The 18,711-nt window shown below is 37.5% G+C and overlaps 2 protein-coding genes across 2 annotated transcripts; both read left to right on the forward strand.

Annotated features, from left to right (window-relative positions):
- The first annotated feature begins 69 nt into the window (after positions 1-69).
- On the forward strand, positions 70-1,932 carry mRpL48 (mitochondrial ribosomal protein L48). Its single transcript, XM_028176678.2, has 5 exons — positions 70-252; positions 365-475; positions 545-678; positions 1,147-1,249; positions 1,648-1,932. The coding sequence occupies exons 1-5, from the start codon at positions 214-216 to the stop codon at positions 1,849-1,851; spliced, it is 591 nt and encodes a 196-aa protein (XP_028032479.2). The 5' UTR covers positions 70-213; the 3' UTR covers positions 1,852-1,932.
- Positions 1,933-4,738: 2,806 nt separating this feature from the next.
- Positions 4,739-7,664, forward strand: LOC149501800 (uncharacterized). The gene is made up of 3 exons (XM_089731787.1): positions 4,739-5,360; positions 5,778-7,342; positions 7,437-7,664. The coding sequence occupies exons 1-3, from the start codon at positions 4,739-4,741 to the stop codon at positions 7,662-7,664; spliced, it is 2,415 nt and encodes an 804-aa protein (XP_089587913.1).
- The last annotated feature ends 11,047 nt before the right edge of the window (positions 7,665-18,711 follow it).

Raw genomic sequence — 18,711 nt, forward strand, 5'->3', positions numbered from 1 at the left:
CCTTTCCTGTTGGAAAAATGGAACTGTCACCAAAAAAAATGTCAGTTAACACCACAGAGTAAAATAATTTAGTGTGAAGCCTGGATTTCCTCTAAAAGTACTTAATTTGAATATATTTTATTATTATATTATTTTTATTATTAAACACATTGCAGGTTTTTGTGTGACGTACATACAATAAGAAAAATTAAAATTGATGCACTTTGAGAGAACATGTATTCAAACATGCTTCGAAATAATTTAAAAAATTTGGTAATACAATTTATTATTTGTTAACAACGATTGTTTGTTTTTAAGTTCCTTAAAAACTGAAATGAATCCTTTATAATTTTCATGAATATTTATTCGAAGGGTTGTGTTTCAGATAAAAAGTTGTCGTAGTGTACAACTTAAAATAATAGATTCTGTTGGGACAAATCATATAATAACAAATCAAAGATTTAAAAGTGACCTATATGAACCTGATTACCTGATTGTATGTATACATAATATTCTTTTTGTAACTTGAAAATAAAAAGTATCTAAAGTATCTGTCTTTCAACAGAGCTTACAACCTGATGAGCCAGTCTATGACTGTTTGAACTTGCAACTTAAAGGTTATGATTATACTATATTGGAAGCGTGCCAAAGTCAGATCCATAGATATGCTGAAGTGATGGGATTACAAGTAGAGGACTGGTATGGTATATTTCTAGAATTACCAATATTGATAGATGTTAATGTTCACAGTATGTTGAGGATGTGTAAATAGTGGGCTATATGTTCAATAAAAGTTGTCGAGCCAAACTACAGCATATATTCAATTATGGAATTACACTTCTAGTTTACAGCTTATATCATTATGTTTTTGCACAGAAAGTCTTATCTCGTTTCCTTAATTTTTATACAGCACTAATTTGAAGGCGGTGATTTTAGGAAGGTGTCTGACACCCATGTGCTTAAGACTGTAATTGCAGAGTAACTGGCTGCACTCAACTGCGAGCTGGGGCAATATATGGTTAAACTGAGATTTTTCACGGCACCAGTCTGTTTGTGTCCCAGCAACAGTAACAAATTTCAATTGTAACATAGTCCATATTCCTTTTGGTAGTCCAATTACACAAATCATACAATAAATAGGACTTTCACTAAAAACTTTTTGTACAGTTGGGCGACACCTGCTCAGCAGTTAAAGGTACAACGGTTCAAGCCAGGTAGTACTGCTCTAGATGCTGAATACCAATTGAATATATATGAGCGCAATGTTCAGGTAAATTTCAAATACAATATAAAATTGTCATGTAACCGTAACACTCATTAAAAGGGTCTTAATCATATAACTAAGCAATGAAGATTACGAATAACATCTTTGCTCTCTCTTTCAATAAAATTTTCTTTTTTAAAGCTTTAATACAGCTTCCTTAGTTTACATATTCTTGAGTAGGAATGATCACAATGATAATAGTTTAATGATTTGCAAGTTTATAAATTATTTGTAATTGCTGGTATGTTTGTATTTCTTTCTGTTTTGGAAGAGTCACACAATCCACTTTAAATTTACCACCTCACCGCCTAGGCTATAGGCTGACTATCCACAGCATTAAACAAACCTTGATAGATAATAATAATATGTCAAATTATGTCTTGATATAATAATTTTCATTTTAGGTTGTTGATGTTCCTGCATGGGCTTTGGGTACTCTGCTTCGGGTATCAAGGGCTCTTTTACCGGAGGGATGCACTTTGAATGTTCATGAACACACTCCTGAACATGAAGAGATTAGATATGTGCCAGACAACCAACTTATTGATCTGAAACAGCAACTAGAAGGCATGGGTGGCAGTCGTGCCGATAAAAAGAAAAAGCGATAAAATACAGAGTAATAGTTAGTTATTTAGAGAATAATACGAGTATCGGTTTTATTATTGCAATAAACATTGCCATTGTTGAAATTGTTTTTGACTGAATTATGAAGGGTAGAGGTAAGGAGAACCGTCTCTGTGTGTGAAAAAATGTCCGTTTAAATCTGCTATATAAGGACGGCGCTACAGTAGCGAACGGGCAAATTTAAAAAAAAGGCGTCGAAAGTTATTAAAATAAGATAAAGATATAAAAAAGGACGAAAGAACTGTAAGCACTACAAAATCACAACAAGTATTTTATTTAAAGCTAATAACAAAATGCAATCGATGTCTCCACGTTTTACCACGGGAATAATTTTTGGCTATATTGACGAAATTAGTTTGGACTACGTAAACATGTGAGATCTTGTATATTACAGTCACTTACTACTCTAGTCATTAAATATATTCAATTTCTTAACTCAGCATACTTCAATCAGTTAACAACTGTTCAATTCATATCATACCCTGTGCCTATGCTAGCGCCATTTTGGAGGATTTTTTAACTGTTATTCTGTGCTGGAAGTGGGACACTATTTCAAGCTTCTCCCATATGAGACAGTTCTCCTTACCTCTACCTCCATAGACTGAATATAAAGCGGCACCACAAACACTATCTTTCGAAATATATAATTTAAATATTTTTGAAAAATATATTTTTTATTATTATTTTATTTATATAGATTTATGCCCGTGTTATGCCGAAAACGTACACACACACACACGATGTCGACAATTACAGTTGGATACCGAATGCCAAATTCGTGACCTAAAGGTTAAGACGTCCGGTGCATTCGTGTTGAGCGATGCACCAGTGCTCGAATCCCAGGCGGATACCAATTTTTCTAATGAAATACGTGGAGGAGAGGGTAGTTGGACATCTGTCAGATCACACGCGTTTCGATTATTTTTAGTGTTTTTCCCGTTTTTTCTGTGTTTTTAAGAATTGTGTTGCCCTATTTTTGTTGGTGGTGGATTAGTTTAAGTTTCATTTAACTGGTAAGTGTATTTTTTATGTCAATGTCGTCCTCGGTGGGCGAAAACGTCCCGCCGGACAAAGGGAGGTCTTCTTTAGATTCAGAGATGGATGATCTTTCTCTAACGCTTAATTCTCCTGTAAAAGCTTCACAAAAACGCCCTGCGGAAGACGTATTAAGCGTCCCAGAAAAAAGATCAGCTCCACATTTACCGGCAGCTGCCTCTAATCAACATACCTACACCCGGCCAGGTTTTGATAACAACTCAGTTCTTAATTACTCTGAAACTGACTCTGGCCCTTTTGTTGTCCATGTATCTCGTTCAGATGGTGACTTTGCCCCAGTTTCGAACCACACCCGTACCCTTAAAATTGCTCAAATTATTTACAATGGTAAGATCTCGGGGATAGATGAAATTAAAAACATGGGTAGAAATAGGGCTGCTATTATTTTTAAAACATATAACGAAGCGAATTCATTTTTAACAAACCCATTACTTTCATCTAACAAATTGTCAGCAATTATTCCACGCTTTCAAGTTACCAGGATGGGTGTCGTGAGACAAATTCCTGTAGAGTGGTCTCTTGAGGACCTAGTCTCATGGATTGAGTGTCGGTCTGTTTCAACCACCGTCATTAAAGCCAGAAGAATGAATAAGAAAAAGAAAATAGATGGAAAAACAGTATGGGAACCGACGGGTACAGTTGTCCTCTCTTTTCTTGGGCAAGTTCTTCCTAAACATGTATATTGTTGCAGCGTTTCCCTCCCTGTAAACATATATACTCTTCCCACTATTCAGTGTTTAAAGTGTTGTCGTTTTGGGCACATTCGTGATCAATGTCGATCGCAAGCCCGCTGCTCTCGATGCGCAGGCCCCCATGAAGGTAATTCTTGTAGTGTTCCAGAAAATAACATAACCTGCTTGTTCTGCTCTGGTTGTCATCCCGCCTCTGACCCGAAATGCCCCGAACATGCCCGTCAAAGATCAATTAAGATGGTTATGTCTGAAGAAAATATTAGTTATATTGAGGCAGCTCGCAGATTTCCTTCAGTCCGCACCTCCTATGCCGATGTTGCCAATTCTTCTCTTCCCCAAAAACCTATCTTCCTGAGCCGATCAGCTCCATCTTCGAATACCCTCCCGTCTTCCTCCCCCTCATCTTCTCGTCATACTCCGTCAACTTCATACAAAAAAACTGTTTTTATTGAAAAATCGTCTAAACCAATACTTTCGAAGTCTTATGATCGTCATGCTCACAACGATATTATTAGCCCTCCTAACTCTTGTTTACCCAATGGTTGTGCTCTTAGCACTCCCACCCCCTGTGCCCCTGCTACAAATGATAATCTCGCGGAATTAATGTCAATGCTGCTTCTAAATATTTTATCAAAATTCAATGATATACTACCGAACAACGTCTTGATTCAGATTCACGCTTTAATCTCTAGTCTCGTCAACTCTCAACCAAAGCATAATGACGAAGATCCTACAATGGAACTGTCGTAGTATCAGAAATAAAAAACAAGAAATAATTTATCTATCTAATCAATATAACCCTGTCCTCTTTGCTGTTGCGGAGTCATGGTTGAGACCGGATACTCTGCTTAGGGTGCCCGGGTTCTCGTGTCTCCGCGATGACAGAGACGACGGCTGGGCAGGAACTGCTATCTTGGTCAGAAGAAATATATCTTTTTCTCGCATTACCCTTCCTCCTCATTCCTCAGCAATTAACATTGTGGCAGTTCGCTGCTTTAACATCACAGTGGTCTCAGTGTACATCCCTCACCCTAACAGTAACCTTATTCAAGAATTTTCGACACTCTTAACCTCTCTTCCATGTCCTCTCTTAGTCTTAGGAGATTTTAATATACGCCATACAATGTGGGGTTCTGAGTTATGTGACTCAAATTCCTCATTATTTCTTGATAAACTTGATGAATTAAATTTGTGTCTACTTAATGATGGAACTCCCACCCGTAGAGTATCCCCATCCCAAAGTCCAAGTGCCCCAGACCTGCCCTTGTCCTCTCCCTCTTTAGTTAACTCGATTTCTTGGTCTGTTCTGTCCAACTCCCATGGCAGTGATCATCTTCCAATATTACTAACTCTAGCCGATTCTTCCATCCCATCTTCAATTCCATATGAACCCCTTTTGAAATTCAGACTTAACAAGGCCCACTGGCAAAAGTATTCATCTTTAGTTCAAAATAATCTTGAATCTCTTCCTGATGCAAATGATGAAAATACTTTATTTTTGTACCTAGAATTTTGTTCCATTTTATCCTCCGCTGCCGAACTAACCATTCCCTTAAAGAATTCAGCTTCAAATAAAATTCCCTCACCAGCATGGTGGGATGCTGAATGCTCCCAAATAGTCCAAAAACGCAAGGAGGCTGAGTCTGAATTTTCTAAAATTCTCTCTTTAGAGAATTTCCTAGAATTTCAGAAAATTTCGGCCATCTCTAAAAGATTTTTGCGACAAAAGAAATCTCTTGCTTGGCGTAATTTTTGCGAGTATCTCTCCCCAAGAACTCCTGCCTCCTTGATTTGGAAAAAAATAAAAGCATTTCGTAAATCCCAATCTGATAATAATATTAATTCTAATTCCTTGTCTTGGCTTCCTGATTTTATCTCCAAACTCTGCCCACCCTTTGTGCCTTTTAAACCTTGTCCCTTAATTCCCTCCTCTACCTCTAATGACCCCATGAATTCCAGCTTCTCATTTGCAGAACTATGCTGTGTTCTTGACAACCTCCGAGATTCAGCCCCAGGTATAGATGGCTTCCCGTACTCTTTTATAAAAAAATTATCTGACTCTTCTAAAAAAATCTTTCTAAATCTTTTAAATCATATATTTCTCTCGAGTTCTATTCCAGCCTCATGGAAAACTCAATTGATAATCCCAATTCTAAAACCAGGCAAGGATCCAGCTCAATCTTGTTCATATAGACCTATTGCTCTCTCGAGTGTGCTAGCTAAAATTATGGAACATTTGATAAAAAATCGTCTAGAATGGATAGTTGAAAACAGGTCTATTCTCCCTAATAGTCAGTTTGGCTTTAGACGAGGTTGCGGAACATTGGACAGCCTGAGCCTCCTCACTTCAGATATTCGTGTTGCATTCTCTCAAAATCGTCATGTTATAGCAGTTTTTCTAGATATTTCCTCTGCATACGACAATGTCGACCTTCATTTACTTAGACAAAAACTTATTAACCTGAATATGCCTCCTAGAATTGTGAATTTTATCTTCAATTTGTTTTATGACAGATCTATTATAGTTCGCATCTTAGGTGAAAATTCTTCTCATCGGACCTGGAAAGGTCTGCCTCAGGGTTCTGTTCTCAGTCCTCTGCTTTATAATATTTACACTGCTATTTTAGATACTACTGTGAACCGTTTTTGCCGTATCCTCCAATATGCTGACGATATTGCCCTCTATACCATATCTAATTCTTTCTCACAAGCTTGTAATTGTCTAAATTCTGCTTTGTTTAACCTGAATTCTTGGTTGAATGATCACTGCTTATCCCTGTCCATCCCTAAATGTTCTGCGGTAGCTTTCTCCCGTAAGAGAGTTATCCCTGAAATAAATATTGAAATTTGTAACCAATCTATTCCAGTCTTGAGTAAAGTTAAGTTTTTGGGCATTCTCTTGGATTCTAAACTCTCCGGTGTTCACCATTTAAACTATATCTGCAATAAAGTTGAGAAGAGCATCAATGTTCTACGCGCACTCTCCGGTGTTAAGTGGGGTTCACATCCTTACAGCCAGAAGCTTCTTTATAATGCTTTAATTAGAAGTCACTTTGACTATGGTTGCTTTGTTTTGGAGCCTTGTAATAAAATGGCACTTACAAAACTAAATCGTATTCAATCAAAATGCCTCAGAATCATCTCTGGCGCCATGAAATCTTCCCCTATAAATGCCCTACAAGTTGAATGTTTTGAACCTCCTTTAGCCTTGCGTAGACAGTTTCTAGCTGATAGATTTTTCTACAAAGTAATTTCTCTCTCTAACCACCCCCTTTTAGCTCTACTTTCTCAACTTGCTCAACTGACCGAAACCTCTAGATACTGGCGTCATAAATCTGTACCTCCTCTTGTCAACTCGTATAAGAAACTGCAAAATTTAGCTTCTCCAATTTCTCAATATGATAAATTCCCCCTCTTTCTTTTCTCTTTTGACTGTCTTTTATTTCGTCCCACTACCTTCTTGAATATTGGGATCCATAAAGATTCCCCAGGAGCAAATTTACAATTTCAGAACATAGTACAACTACAATGGCCTAATCATTATCACCTATTCACTGATGCATCTAAACTATCCCAAAATGATCCTGTAGGTGCTGCGGTATGGGTCCCCAAGTTTAAAATCTCCTTAAAATACAAACTCCCTCAGACTTCCTCTGTGTACTCTGGTGAAGCTGTTGCTCTTTTAGAAGCAGCTCTTTTTATTAAAACCCGCGGTCTAAGTAAATCGGTAATTTTTTCGGACTCCTTAAGCTGTCTTCAAGACATAACTAAATTTCCATCGCATTCAAAAGTCAATTTTGAAATTATATTAAAAATTAAAGAAACTCTGTTTCAATGTCACTGCTCCGGACTTGATGTCACTCTCGTCTGGATCCCAAGTCATAGCGGAATTTGTGGGAATGAGCTTGCTGACTCCTGTGCCAAGGAGGCTGTTGTTATGGGCTGTAACAAGTATAACAAAATTTTTCCTCGAGATTTACATTCTCTGGCAAAATCTGATATGCTTCAATCTTGGAATGAAAGCTGGCAGATTTCTCGTCAGACAGTAGGTAAGCATTATGGTAACTTGCAACCGACCCTGCCCTCTAAGCCTTGGTTTTCCTCCCACTGCCATCTTCCTAAAAAAATTTTCACAGCTATAATCCGTCTTAGACTTGGCCATGTTTGCTCCCCTGTTTTTCTTGCCAAAATTAGAGTCCGTGACCATTCTCTTTGTGAGTGTGGATTAGATGAGGGTACCCTGGATCACATTTTCTTCGACTGCCCCAATATCGTATCCCCTCTTTATGATATCCTTCCCAATGACATTCCCCGACCTATTAATATTAATTGTTTATTAACTTTAGTCTATTCTAAACATGTAAATATTCTGTGTAAATTTTTATCTGCTAATAATATTTATCTCTAAAGTAGTTAGTCTAACATATATTTGTTTGTGCTGTTCTTAAAACCACTGATTCGCGTATGGAAAAACCGACCAAATTTATTTGTATTTAGATTTAGTAATTTTTTCCCTCTCTAAGCACCTGTCATTTTTGTAAATACTTTGACATTGGCAAAATCAATGCCAAAGGCGTTGGAGCCAAATTATCTAAAAGAAGAAGAAGAAGAATGAAATACGTACTCAACAAATGTTCACGATTGACTTCCACGGTGGTGGAATAACATCGTGTAATAAAAATCAAACCCGCAAAATTATAATTTGCGTAATTACTGGTGGTAGGACCTCTTGTGAGTCCGCGCGGGTAGGTACCACCATCCTGCCTATTTCTGCCATGAAGCAGTAATGCATTTCGATTTGAAAGGTGGGGCAGCCGTTGTAACTATACTTGAGGCCTTAGAACTTATATCTCAAGGTGGGTGGCGCATTTACGTTGTAGATGTCTATGGGCTCCAGTAATCACTTAACATCAGGTGGACTGTGAGCTCGTCCACCCATCTAAGCAATAAAACAAGAAAATGTGGTGTCGTGGGACACCAGGTAGGGACGAAGTTCTTTCGGCTAATGTAGAATCACAATTTGCAAAAAAAAAATCGTGCTCAATTTTATGTAGGTTTTCTTGATTTTTCTCTTAAATTTTGCTGATTACTTTTTATTTAAGTACAGGAAAGTATTTAGGAAATTCTGTACTTTAGGAAATAATAAATTACGTAAAATAAAAAAAAATCGTAATTCAAATTATCAATTAAAATAACAAAATATTATGTCTCTTTATTTTTGTTTGACAACATAAAATTACATAGAAATAGAAATATTTACAAAATAGAGAGAGAAGGGATAAGAGAATGAAAATAAAGAAGGAGAAAGAGAAAGGTATTATACACTACTCGCTTGTGTATACGACTGTTGCGCCTGCGCACGTCTCATTTAACGGTTTTATTCCACAGACTTTTTCTTACGGTTTTACTATCACATTTTTTTCAGTTCGTTCGCGCAGCAAAATCCCTATCTCTTCCAAGCCTGCCGTAAGGAACTTCGTTCCAAAAAATAATTAAAAAAATGCCTATATCTATTGTTCTGTAAAGTTAAGAGTCAGTGAATGCTGACTCCGATCGGAAACCAAAAATGGATTTCGTGGTAGGTACAGTTTTTTTTTTACCTAATTGTTGGTATCCTGAGGGACAATTCCATCTACGTGCGGGCTGGTAGATAAGCTCACAGGACTAACACTAGCCGTAGAGCAGTGTACACTCAATCTACCAACGGGTCGAAATCCAGACTCACTGAGAAGATCTCACGATAAATTCGATCGGTTAGATACAGTAGTTAGGATTACTAGTCACTAAATTGATAGTGGACCGATGTATTTTATTAGAGTTAATAACAAACAATTTAATCGCCCAGGAAGAGTCTATTTATGTACCTACAAACTTGAATGCCGCCAATAATCTTGAAACTCAAGCGACAATTTTATTTGCATAACGGCTATTCAACCTTTGGAGCCAAAATACATGAAGACCCCACAGCAGAAGTAGTCAAAATTGTGGTCTAAAAGGTAGTTCGTTAGCATTGGCATAGTTGTACCATCTGAGGATCTTGGCAAATTCATTGGATAAGACCCCAGTAAACTGGTCACGTACTTTAATTGAATAAATCACTGAAGTATTTAGCACTCAATGGTACCTATTACTAATATTATGTGCACTTTCTATACTAATATTATAAAGAGGAAAGATTTGTTTGTTTGTTTGTTTCGAATAGGCTCCGAAACTACTGGACCGATTTGAAAAATTCTTTTTCCATTAGAAGCCGACATTGTCCCTGATGAACATAGACTATTTTTTTTTATTTATTTTTTTTGTTTTCATGTGTGTTTTAATGTTTCCGAAGCGAAGCGAGGGCGGGTCGCTAGTTAGTTATATACCTATCTAATAAATTTGATTTTCGAATGCATACATACGTATACATATTTATAATTTATAAAAAAGTATACCTATGTGATATGATCTTTAGTTACATCTAACTTTGATTGCGTTTAAGTATTTATATCAAATTTATAATCTTTACTAAATTTTGTAAATTTTTATTTGTTTTTATATTTCTTAAAGTTGTTAAGTTACTTAGTAAATGTTAATTTACTTTGAAATCGCAGCCCCTCAGACCACGTACCCGTGGCGTTTTGCCCATAGATTATACACTTAATATATTCGAGGTTTTGCCCACTCTGCCATCCCATAGGTACGCCACTGCTCATAAAGTCGCAAACACATAAACGCCTCTGTATATATCAATTTTACTTATGTCCCTGAAAACAAGATAACTTTTAATGATAGATCACAATTTATGTTGTAAACGAATTAGATGGGCTAATCGCGTCCGTTCATTCGGCCTTCATTCACTGGTATAATGATTACAGCTGATGTGGATAAAATTATGTGATCAAACTTTCGGTTTGCCGTCAACATTATTTAATTTTTTCAAAATATTAGTGTGCAACACTGATTATATGTTCAAATAAAAGGTTCAAATCAAGAAATCACTATGCGATAATATTCGGTCATAAATCAGAGGATACTAACGTGAAAAGCTACCAATGAAAGATACTACATACCTATACTACACCCCTGATCTTCAATCACATGAATAGATGAGATAGTAGGTCTTCCCTAGCACCAAACTCTTTTTCTTACTTTGTTTGACAAATTTTTCCACTACTCTGTTTGAATAATGGAGGTAGAGCGCGTTGTGAGTACCTACCCACCGGTTGCTACCTCATATTTTGGTGTATTTCTTTTTTTTTGGCACACAAAGCCATTGATAAAATAATACCTGGCTCGATAAAATTACTTTTCCATTAACTGGTTAATGCAGCCTTATTTTTTTATTCGTATCGGGCCATAACCAACAAACAGTTTATAATTAAGTTATTAAAAACAAGTATCATTTTATTATTAACTAGCTGACCCGGCAGACTTCGTAGTGCCTCAATCGATAAATAAAAGACCTAAACTTTATTTAATTCCGAGCATTTTCATATTTATCTACCTTTTAAACCTTCTCTGGGCTTCCACAAATAATTCAAGACCAAAATTAGCCAAATCGGTCCAGCCGTTCTCGAGTTTTAGCGAGACTAACGAACAGCAATTCATTTTTATATATAGAGATTAGGTATGTCTAGCGGTCGGTCTTTGGACTGAAAGAGAAGGAAAAAGAGAGATGTATTCTAGTAACATTTTAATTTCTGCAATTACTTAAGTAGAGTACAGGGGCAAAAATCATAAAATAACAAGTATAACAACTACTGCAACTATTTGCTTAGCTTAAGAGAAAATTGCGGAATAAATAGGCAATTAAATTAAATTAATTTAATTAAATGAATAAATAATATAAAATAAAATACAAATAACTAATTTAATTAAAATTTAAAATGGCAACTTCAAATGGTTCCGTATACTGGTACTAAATATTGAAAATGAACAGGGATGTAGTACGGACGGTAGAAATATTAGAATAATTTGTTAATTAGTACCTATGTTGTAAAAAATATTAGCTCGAGTCATTCAGACAGAAAACTGGAGTATATGAGCATGGGTTAAACGCCACCAAAACTCTCTCTTAAGCTCGATAGTGAATAATAATAATAATCAAGTATTAGATTATATAGAGCAGTACATACACTCACAGATCGATTTACCCAATAAGCCTTATTAAGAAACGTTACCCTTTTAAAGTTGTGTTTATGCAACGTAATACAATATCGTGCACTATAATGACGTTTGCTTTACTAGTCAATAATCAATCCTTTCTCCGGGCAGCAAAATGATCGCCTGTCTTGTAGTTTGCAACACCGGCTAGTTTAAAATTTGTACCCTACAAATATGCAATAGGTTCACTATCATTTGTAAATAAATTATAATCGTATCTAGCTAAATCAAATTGTTCAAAGTTGGTTTTAGAATAAATAAATAAACAAATAATGACAAGGTCGTGACCGTAATTAAAATCATTCCGTGACCCCACAGAGTGTAGCAGTAAGTGAATAATTTGTATTTAGTCACATTTAAAACAAGATAAGTATTCAGGACGCGCGTCAACATGTGTACGTAGAGCCTATAAGCACGAGTACGCACATCATCTTCAGAACAGTTAAACTAGATGTCGAAATAATTTAATTGTGGTTTCTATCGAGGTTATATAAGTCAGTTGCAACTTCTAAACCACCAAGGTTTTCAAAAACACATTTTCAATTTTGAATTGGTAATAAATTGCGTCTGTCTTTTTCATTCGAGAAGATAAATAATAAAAAACTGCGAGTTTATTTTTTGTGCTGTAAGATAGTTAGATAGATAATTGAGTCGACTATTATCAAAGGCGGCAATCTGACTTTTGGACAATGATTGGTAAATCAGAAAAACGAATTATTGACTTTGTATTCCTTTGGCAGTCACAAAACTCTTCGGAACGACATCTTAGATAAATAACAGGTTAACTATTAACCTTTATTTAATGCAGGTTTTGAACCGTATTCTTTGAAGGAGACGATTATATTCAAATAAATCTGTATTGACATATCAATAATTTTTTTTTGTCCAAATGTACAGATTGCCGCCTTTGATAATAGACGACTCAATTATGTTAAAAGCTCCTTGTGGCGAGGTTTTAAGTAACTGATACGGCTGCTTTTCAGATTTGTTGATTTATTTTGGTTTTGTTTTGTTTTTGGTTGGTTTTGCAAAGTTTTAAATTTCTAAACCAAATATGATTATTTTACTATACTTATAATTGGCTAACGTAAGCACAACTAGCGTACAAAAATTGGCTACAGTATAAATACAACCAACAATCGTTCACAATGGTTGCAACTTGCTTGAGAAATGTGGATGAAGTGAATTACGGACTCACGTTCGAAAGAACGATCATGTTTGAACAATTATAATTACCTTCTATCTGTATAATTATGTACCTCTCCATCTAACATTTATTTATAAACATTTGCGGTTCTCCCGAAAAAACGACTTGTGTAACTACAGCTGACCCCCATAGACACAGCTCACTTAGTTTTTCGCCGGATCTACTCAGTGGGTCGCGATTCCGATGTGGTGGTAGATACTGCGAAGCATTGCTCTTTTATTTTATTGCGCTTTTTAGTGTTAGCTAATTCTCTTAGGTTGAGCCTGTAAGCTCACCTACCCGTCCGGGCGTAGCTGGAATACCCTCTTAGGCTACCAGCGAATAAGTAGAGAAAATTAATAAATTATATTTGAAGTAACATTGAAGTTCCAGGTAATATTAAAAGTTGTTATTTTTTAATGAAAAGCGAACCCGTCGAATAACGTTCGTATTGATGTTAAACATCTTGGGTTCTCCTTGTATTACCAAGATGATTCGGAGCCTATATCTTTTACTGTATCTACTATAATCTAACTACATAGGACGTGCTTTTGTTAGCAAAAGATACCAATGACAAAGTGAAAGTGAAAAAGATATACTTTAACAATTGGAAACAAAATACACGCAGTCATCGTGGGAACTAGAGTCTGATATACACTTTTATTTATTTATTGCCCCTGTAGGCAGACGAGCATACGGCCCACTTGATGGTGAGTGGTTACCGTCGCCCATGGACTTCAGTAATGCCAGGTGCAAGCCAAGCCGCTGCCTAGACATACGTTTAAATAAATACAGATATTAAATACCTGTTGGCAATTAACACCCGTATCTTTAGTCGTTTACACGAGCTTAACTCGACTCGACTCAACCTCCAACACGCGTTTTGGTATGATTAGTCGTAAAAATAAACTCCACTCAAACGTCCTTGGAAAAATTTCCTAACCGGAGTGAAGTGACCGAACTGTCAAGTTAAGGTACGTCGCGACGTACCTTGAACGTTCCTCAAGGCTGGTTTTCTATCGATGTCCAAATAGTATGTGGACCGCAAATGGAAATATAATATGATATTGTTGTGCAATGGCCTGGATCTGTGCATGATTCCCGCATATTTTGATAATTTAATTTTGATAATATTTATTAATAAAGTAAATAGTTCGAGCTTAGACATTTGAAACTCTTTATTATATTTACCTACATAAGAGTCATATTTTGCTTACTACCTGATAAATAAAGTCAATGCGATTATAAGTTTTATTTATATAATAATAAACTGGTGGTTGTGGAAAAGCACTTCAACAACACGATGCAACCAAAATCACATAAAAGCGGCGAATAAAAATACAAAGCCGGATCCGAAATCTAAAATAATGATAGGTTAGAAAATAAATAATACACTTTCAGATTTACCGCACGCACACATATTTACGAATAACTCAGCAACCGAAACATCAAACAAGTTCATCTAGTGTCAAACAGACAGCGGCAGCTTGACTTTGACATTAAACAATGACCATAGACTACAGAACTCTATGGGTTTGATGCTAGCTTGATCAAATTTTCATCATTATTACCTCACTCGAGGACAGTTGAGGAATATTGTAATGGTCGACTAAAAATACCAAATTCGAGTAAGTTTGGAGGGAATTCTCGAGCATCATCGGATGAGTTAAGAGTGGAGGACTATTTTACGAAACGTCTAAAGATACGGGCATAAGTGTTTGTTGGCAGGAATTGGCCCCTCTTACCCGTTAAGCGATTTCTGTAGCTTCGACATGATTGTTTTAAAAGTTACTTTCCTTTACGTACTCTTTATAAGTTGACTTGATGTAGACGTCAAATTAAAATGGGATTAGTGTAGTGGAGCTCTATGGGGTTTAGTCGGTTGTCGGTTCTGCGGGGCGGGTGCCTCGCGCGTCTTTTCAAGGTGTAGTCTCCTGAGAGGAATTGGAGAAGGAGGAGGACCTCAGTCTTCCTCTTCTCCCTCTTCTCTGAAGGCGCCGGAGACCGACATAGCCCTGTCTGTTACCCCCTCGACCGGGTATTCGTAAAGGGATTTCCCAGCGTTAAAAAAGTAGTAGGCAGCGGCTTGGCTCTGCTCCTGGCATTGCTGAAGTCCATGGGCGACGGTAACCACTCACCATCAGGTGGGCCGTGTGCTCGTCTGCCTACTAGGGCAATAAAAAAAAACAAAAAAGGGATAAGCCAAAAACTACTGGTCAAATCTTGATAAAATTGTAATGGAACCGCATGAGTAGATAGCACTATCCTTCAAATAAAAAAAAATCTTCAATATTGGTTCACCTAGAAAAACTTTTAAGGTTCACATAAAAACAGTCGAATTTATAACACTGTTCTTTTTGAAGGCAGATAACAAAAGTAATTTTAACCATCTCAAAGAAACTAAGAAATGTGTAGGTACTTTCTTCTTGATAATCATCGTTACTCATTATATCGGCACTACACACACACAAAACGTCCTAAGTGATTCCACTGGTGTTTTTTTTTTCATAAGATATGATTTCATTTAACCTAAATCCCAGAACGGCAAAGGATTACATATCTCTACAATTCACATGATTGTAATTACAATGACCCTCGCAAACTCTATAGGTACTTGGTAGAATCTTGTGAAATGTTGGTTTTATCATTGAAACACAGCATTCAGATCGCGCAAACTACCAAAATAGTACATGAGACTATTAAGTCGTGACTCGTGATGTCTTTATTGTATTTACTAGAAGAAATATGTAACAAAATGGTAGGTACTTATGTAGTACCTACTAGTCGTACTCGCCCGCTTCACTGGGCAATAAAATTAACATTATTATTTATTATCATTATTATTAGGGAGTCCAACATTTATATAAATATTAGCCTATCCATTAAGTACATTATTTTCGACATGGATACCAAGTTTCAAGCCAATCGGATGCATGGTTCAGTAGTTATAACGGATCATCCGTAAAAACCACTGTAGATTTATATATTAGTATAGGTAGATGAAAAAACATACGTTCCTTAATTTTGCGTTACATAGCTTTTAACAAAAATATTTTTTACTGTTTTTCCTGTGGTACCTTTTTAGCTTTAAGCCTCGCATTCGACGAGTTCGACTAGAACGGTGACTGGTGATTGGAATGCTTAAAAGCACTGAGAGGGAATCGGGAGTATCTGGTAGCACATGCTTAGAGCGACGGTGGCTTTGCATTTCTCCGTCGCCTGGTAGCAATTAAAGCTAATAAAAGCGTGTTAACATATATGCGAAGTATATACTATGTGGAATTGTATGGGATATGCACGGATATTACACAAAAAAGCAGTGGAAGCTGTGAGAACGTTGAAGAACGTTACAAGATATTAGGCAAAATAACAAACCCATGGCAAAGCGCACTACAATTTTCGCAATGGTGGTCAATATGGAGGCAAGAATAGGCAACTGTCCAAATGTTAAACAGTTTTCCGATTTGTTTGTGGAAATTGATAAAGATGTGTAGCCAGCCAAACGTAAATATGGCACTGTCTCCTTCGAGGCGGCGTATGTGTTAGCGGGGACACCGCCATGGAAGCTGGAGGCAGAGTTGCTCGCTGCCGATTATCGGTGACACAGCAAGCTTCAGTGCTTTGACCGTGGCGCGTGTGCCCAAAAGTGAACTGCGGGCGCGATAGGCCCATTCTTGGTGGTCCGTGCTCGAGCCGTGGTCGAGGCGGTTGGCCAATCCCACGTGGGGTCTACGGACCGTCGAGGCGGCTTACCCGGTCCTTGATGACTTAGTGAATCGTGACGAAGGACGTCTCGTCCGGTCTGAGGACCTTTCGTCTGGTGTAGGTGCTGACCTGATACGGATGCTTCAGGAAGTACCTGCACCGGATAGGAACTGACCAGACGACGAAGTACCACCATTGTGGACACGACCTGGACACGGCGGAACATACACTAGCTGTCTGCCCCGCTTGGGAGGTGCAGCGCCGTGTTCTAGTCGCAAAGATAGGATCGGACTTGTCGCTGCCTGGGGTCGTGGCGTCGATGCTTGGCGGCGACGAGTCCTGGATGGCTATGCTCGACTTCTGCGAGTGCACCATCTCGCCAAAGAAGGCAGCGGGGCGACTGAGGCAAAGCTCTTCTTACTACGCAGAAACCCGCCCCCACCGAGCAGGGGGTCAGGACTGGGATCCCATCCTTGACCTGGCACCCTAAGAGCCTCGGGATCCACCCGCTTTGTGTGGGGGGACCCAGGCGGGGGTTGGCATGCTCGGCGCGCTTGCCCGTAATAGGAAACCGGGTGATGGTAGACCGCGTTCCCCTGACCAGTTGACCTGGGATCAGTTGACTTTCTCCTGTAAATAAAAACAGACAGAAAAAATAACCTCAAAATTTGGGTCAAACAGTCCTCGTTAAAATATAAACTTACGTGATATTTTTTCTGAATGAGCTGTTTTGAGGTCTTGCAACGATCCAACTACAAGGATTAATGTCAATTTATAATATAAACAGGTGTCAAAGGTGAAAGTGTTGAATAAATTTCTCTCTATTTTACGAGTATATAATTGATTTGTTTGTCTGTCTGCATCTGGGTTTTCATGTATATTTAATATACCTAGTCTTGCCATAAATACTGTTACAACTAAAAATAAAAAAAATTCTATTACAAATAACATTTATTACTTTTACAGTGTATTAGTTTAATACATAAATATAAAACAATTTAAAGTATAAAAAGCTTATTCGAAGTGGTCTCCATTGGCTGCAATACAGTCCTTTAAACGTTGAGGCCAGTTATCAATAGAAGCACGCACACTTTCTATGGGAAAAATTTTCACTGCCAATCGTACGGATTGTTTTAGGGACTCCAAATTATCATGGCGTTTAGAGCAAGCCGTACTCTCTAAAACTGACCATAAATCATAATCCAGCGGATTAAGATCGACACTAGACGACGGCCAGTCTTCAGCTCTGATGAAGTCCGAAACGTTCGTTTCCAACCAAGACTGCGTAGACCGAGCTTTATGACCTGGCGCCGAGTCTTACTGGAAGGACCATTCTTGATTATTGAACATGGTGTTGTTAAGGGGCTTCACTACCTTCTCAAGAATGTTATCTTGATACACTTGTGCCGATGTTTTGATACCTTTTTCACAAAAGTATGGCTCAGTCACTCCTTCATAGCTAATACCCCACCAAACCATCACTGAAGTCGGATAGTGCCCACGTTGCACTCTGTCGACTAATTGGGAAGCTTCCTTAGAGCTTTGAGCATAAATACGGTCATTTTGTTTGTTGCTCAATTATAAGAATCTTCTCATCCGTAAACAAAATTCTATGACCTCTCTTTGCGTACCGCTTCAGTAGTTGTTTCGATTTTACCACCCTGTTCTCTTTTAAATTATCAGTTAAGAAATGACCAGTACGTCTCTTATAGGTTGCAAGTCCTAAGTCATCTTTTAAGATACGCGGCATGGTTCTAGGTGCTATCTTCATCTCCCGAGATAAAATATTTTGCTTTCGGACAGGATTTCTTCGAATTGTTTCCCTCACTGCTTTGACCACCTATTTCGTACGAACACTACGTGGACGGCCAGATCTTTTTCTGTCACAAACAGAGGAGGTCTCATTGCACCTATCAATAGCCCGGTACACAAACATTTTACTAATACCAAGCGTATGGAGAGTTTTAAAAATTGCATTTGGCTCCATACCTACTTTGTGTAATGCAATCACAGCGATTCGGTTCTCTTTATCACTCCACTCCATTTTAATATCGCAAAAT

This window comes from Bombyx mandarina, chromosome 12 (genome assembly GCF_030267445.1).
Source record: "Bombyx mandarina strain Sakado chromosome 12, ASM3026744v2".
Classification (NCBI taxonomy): domain Eukaryota; kingdom Metazoa; phylum Arthropoda; class Insecta; order Lepidoptera; family Bombycidae; genus Bombyx; species Bombyx mandarina.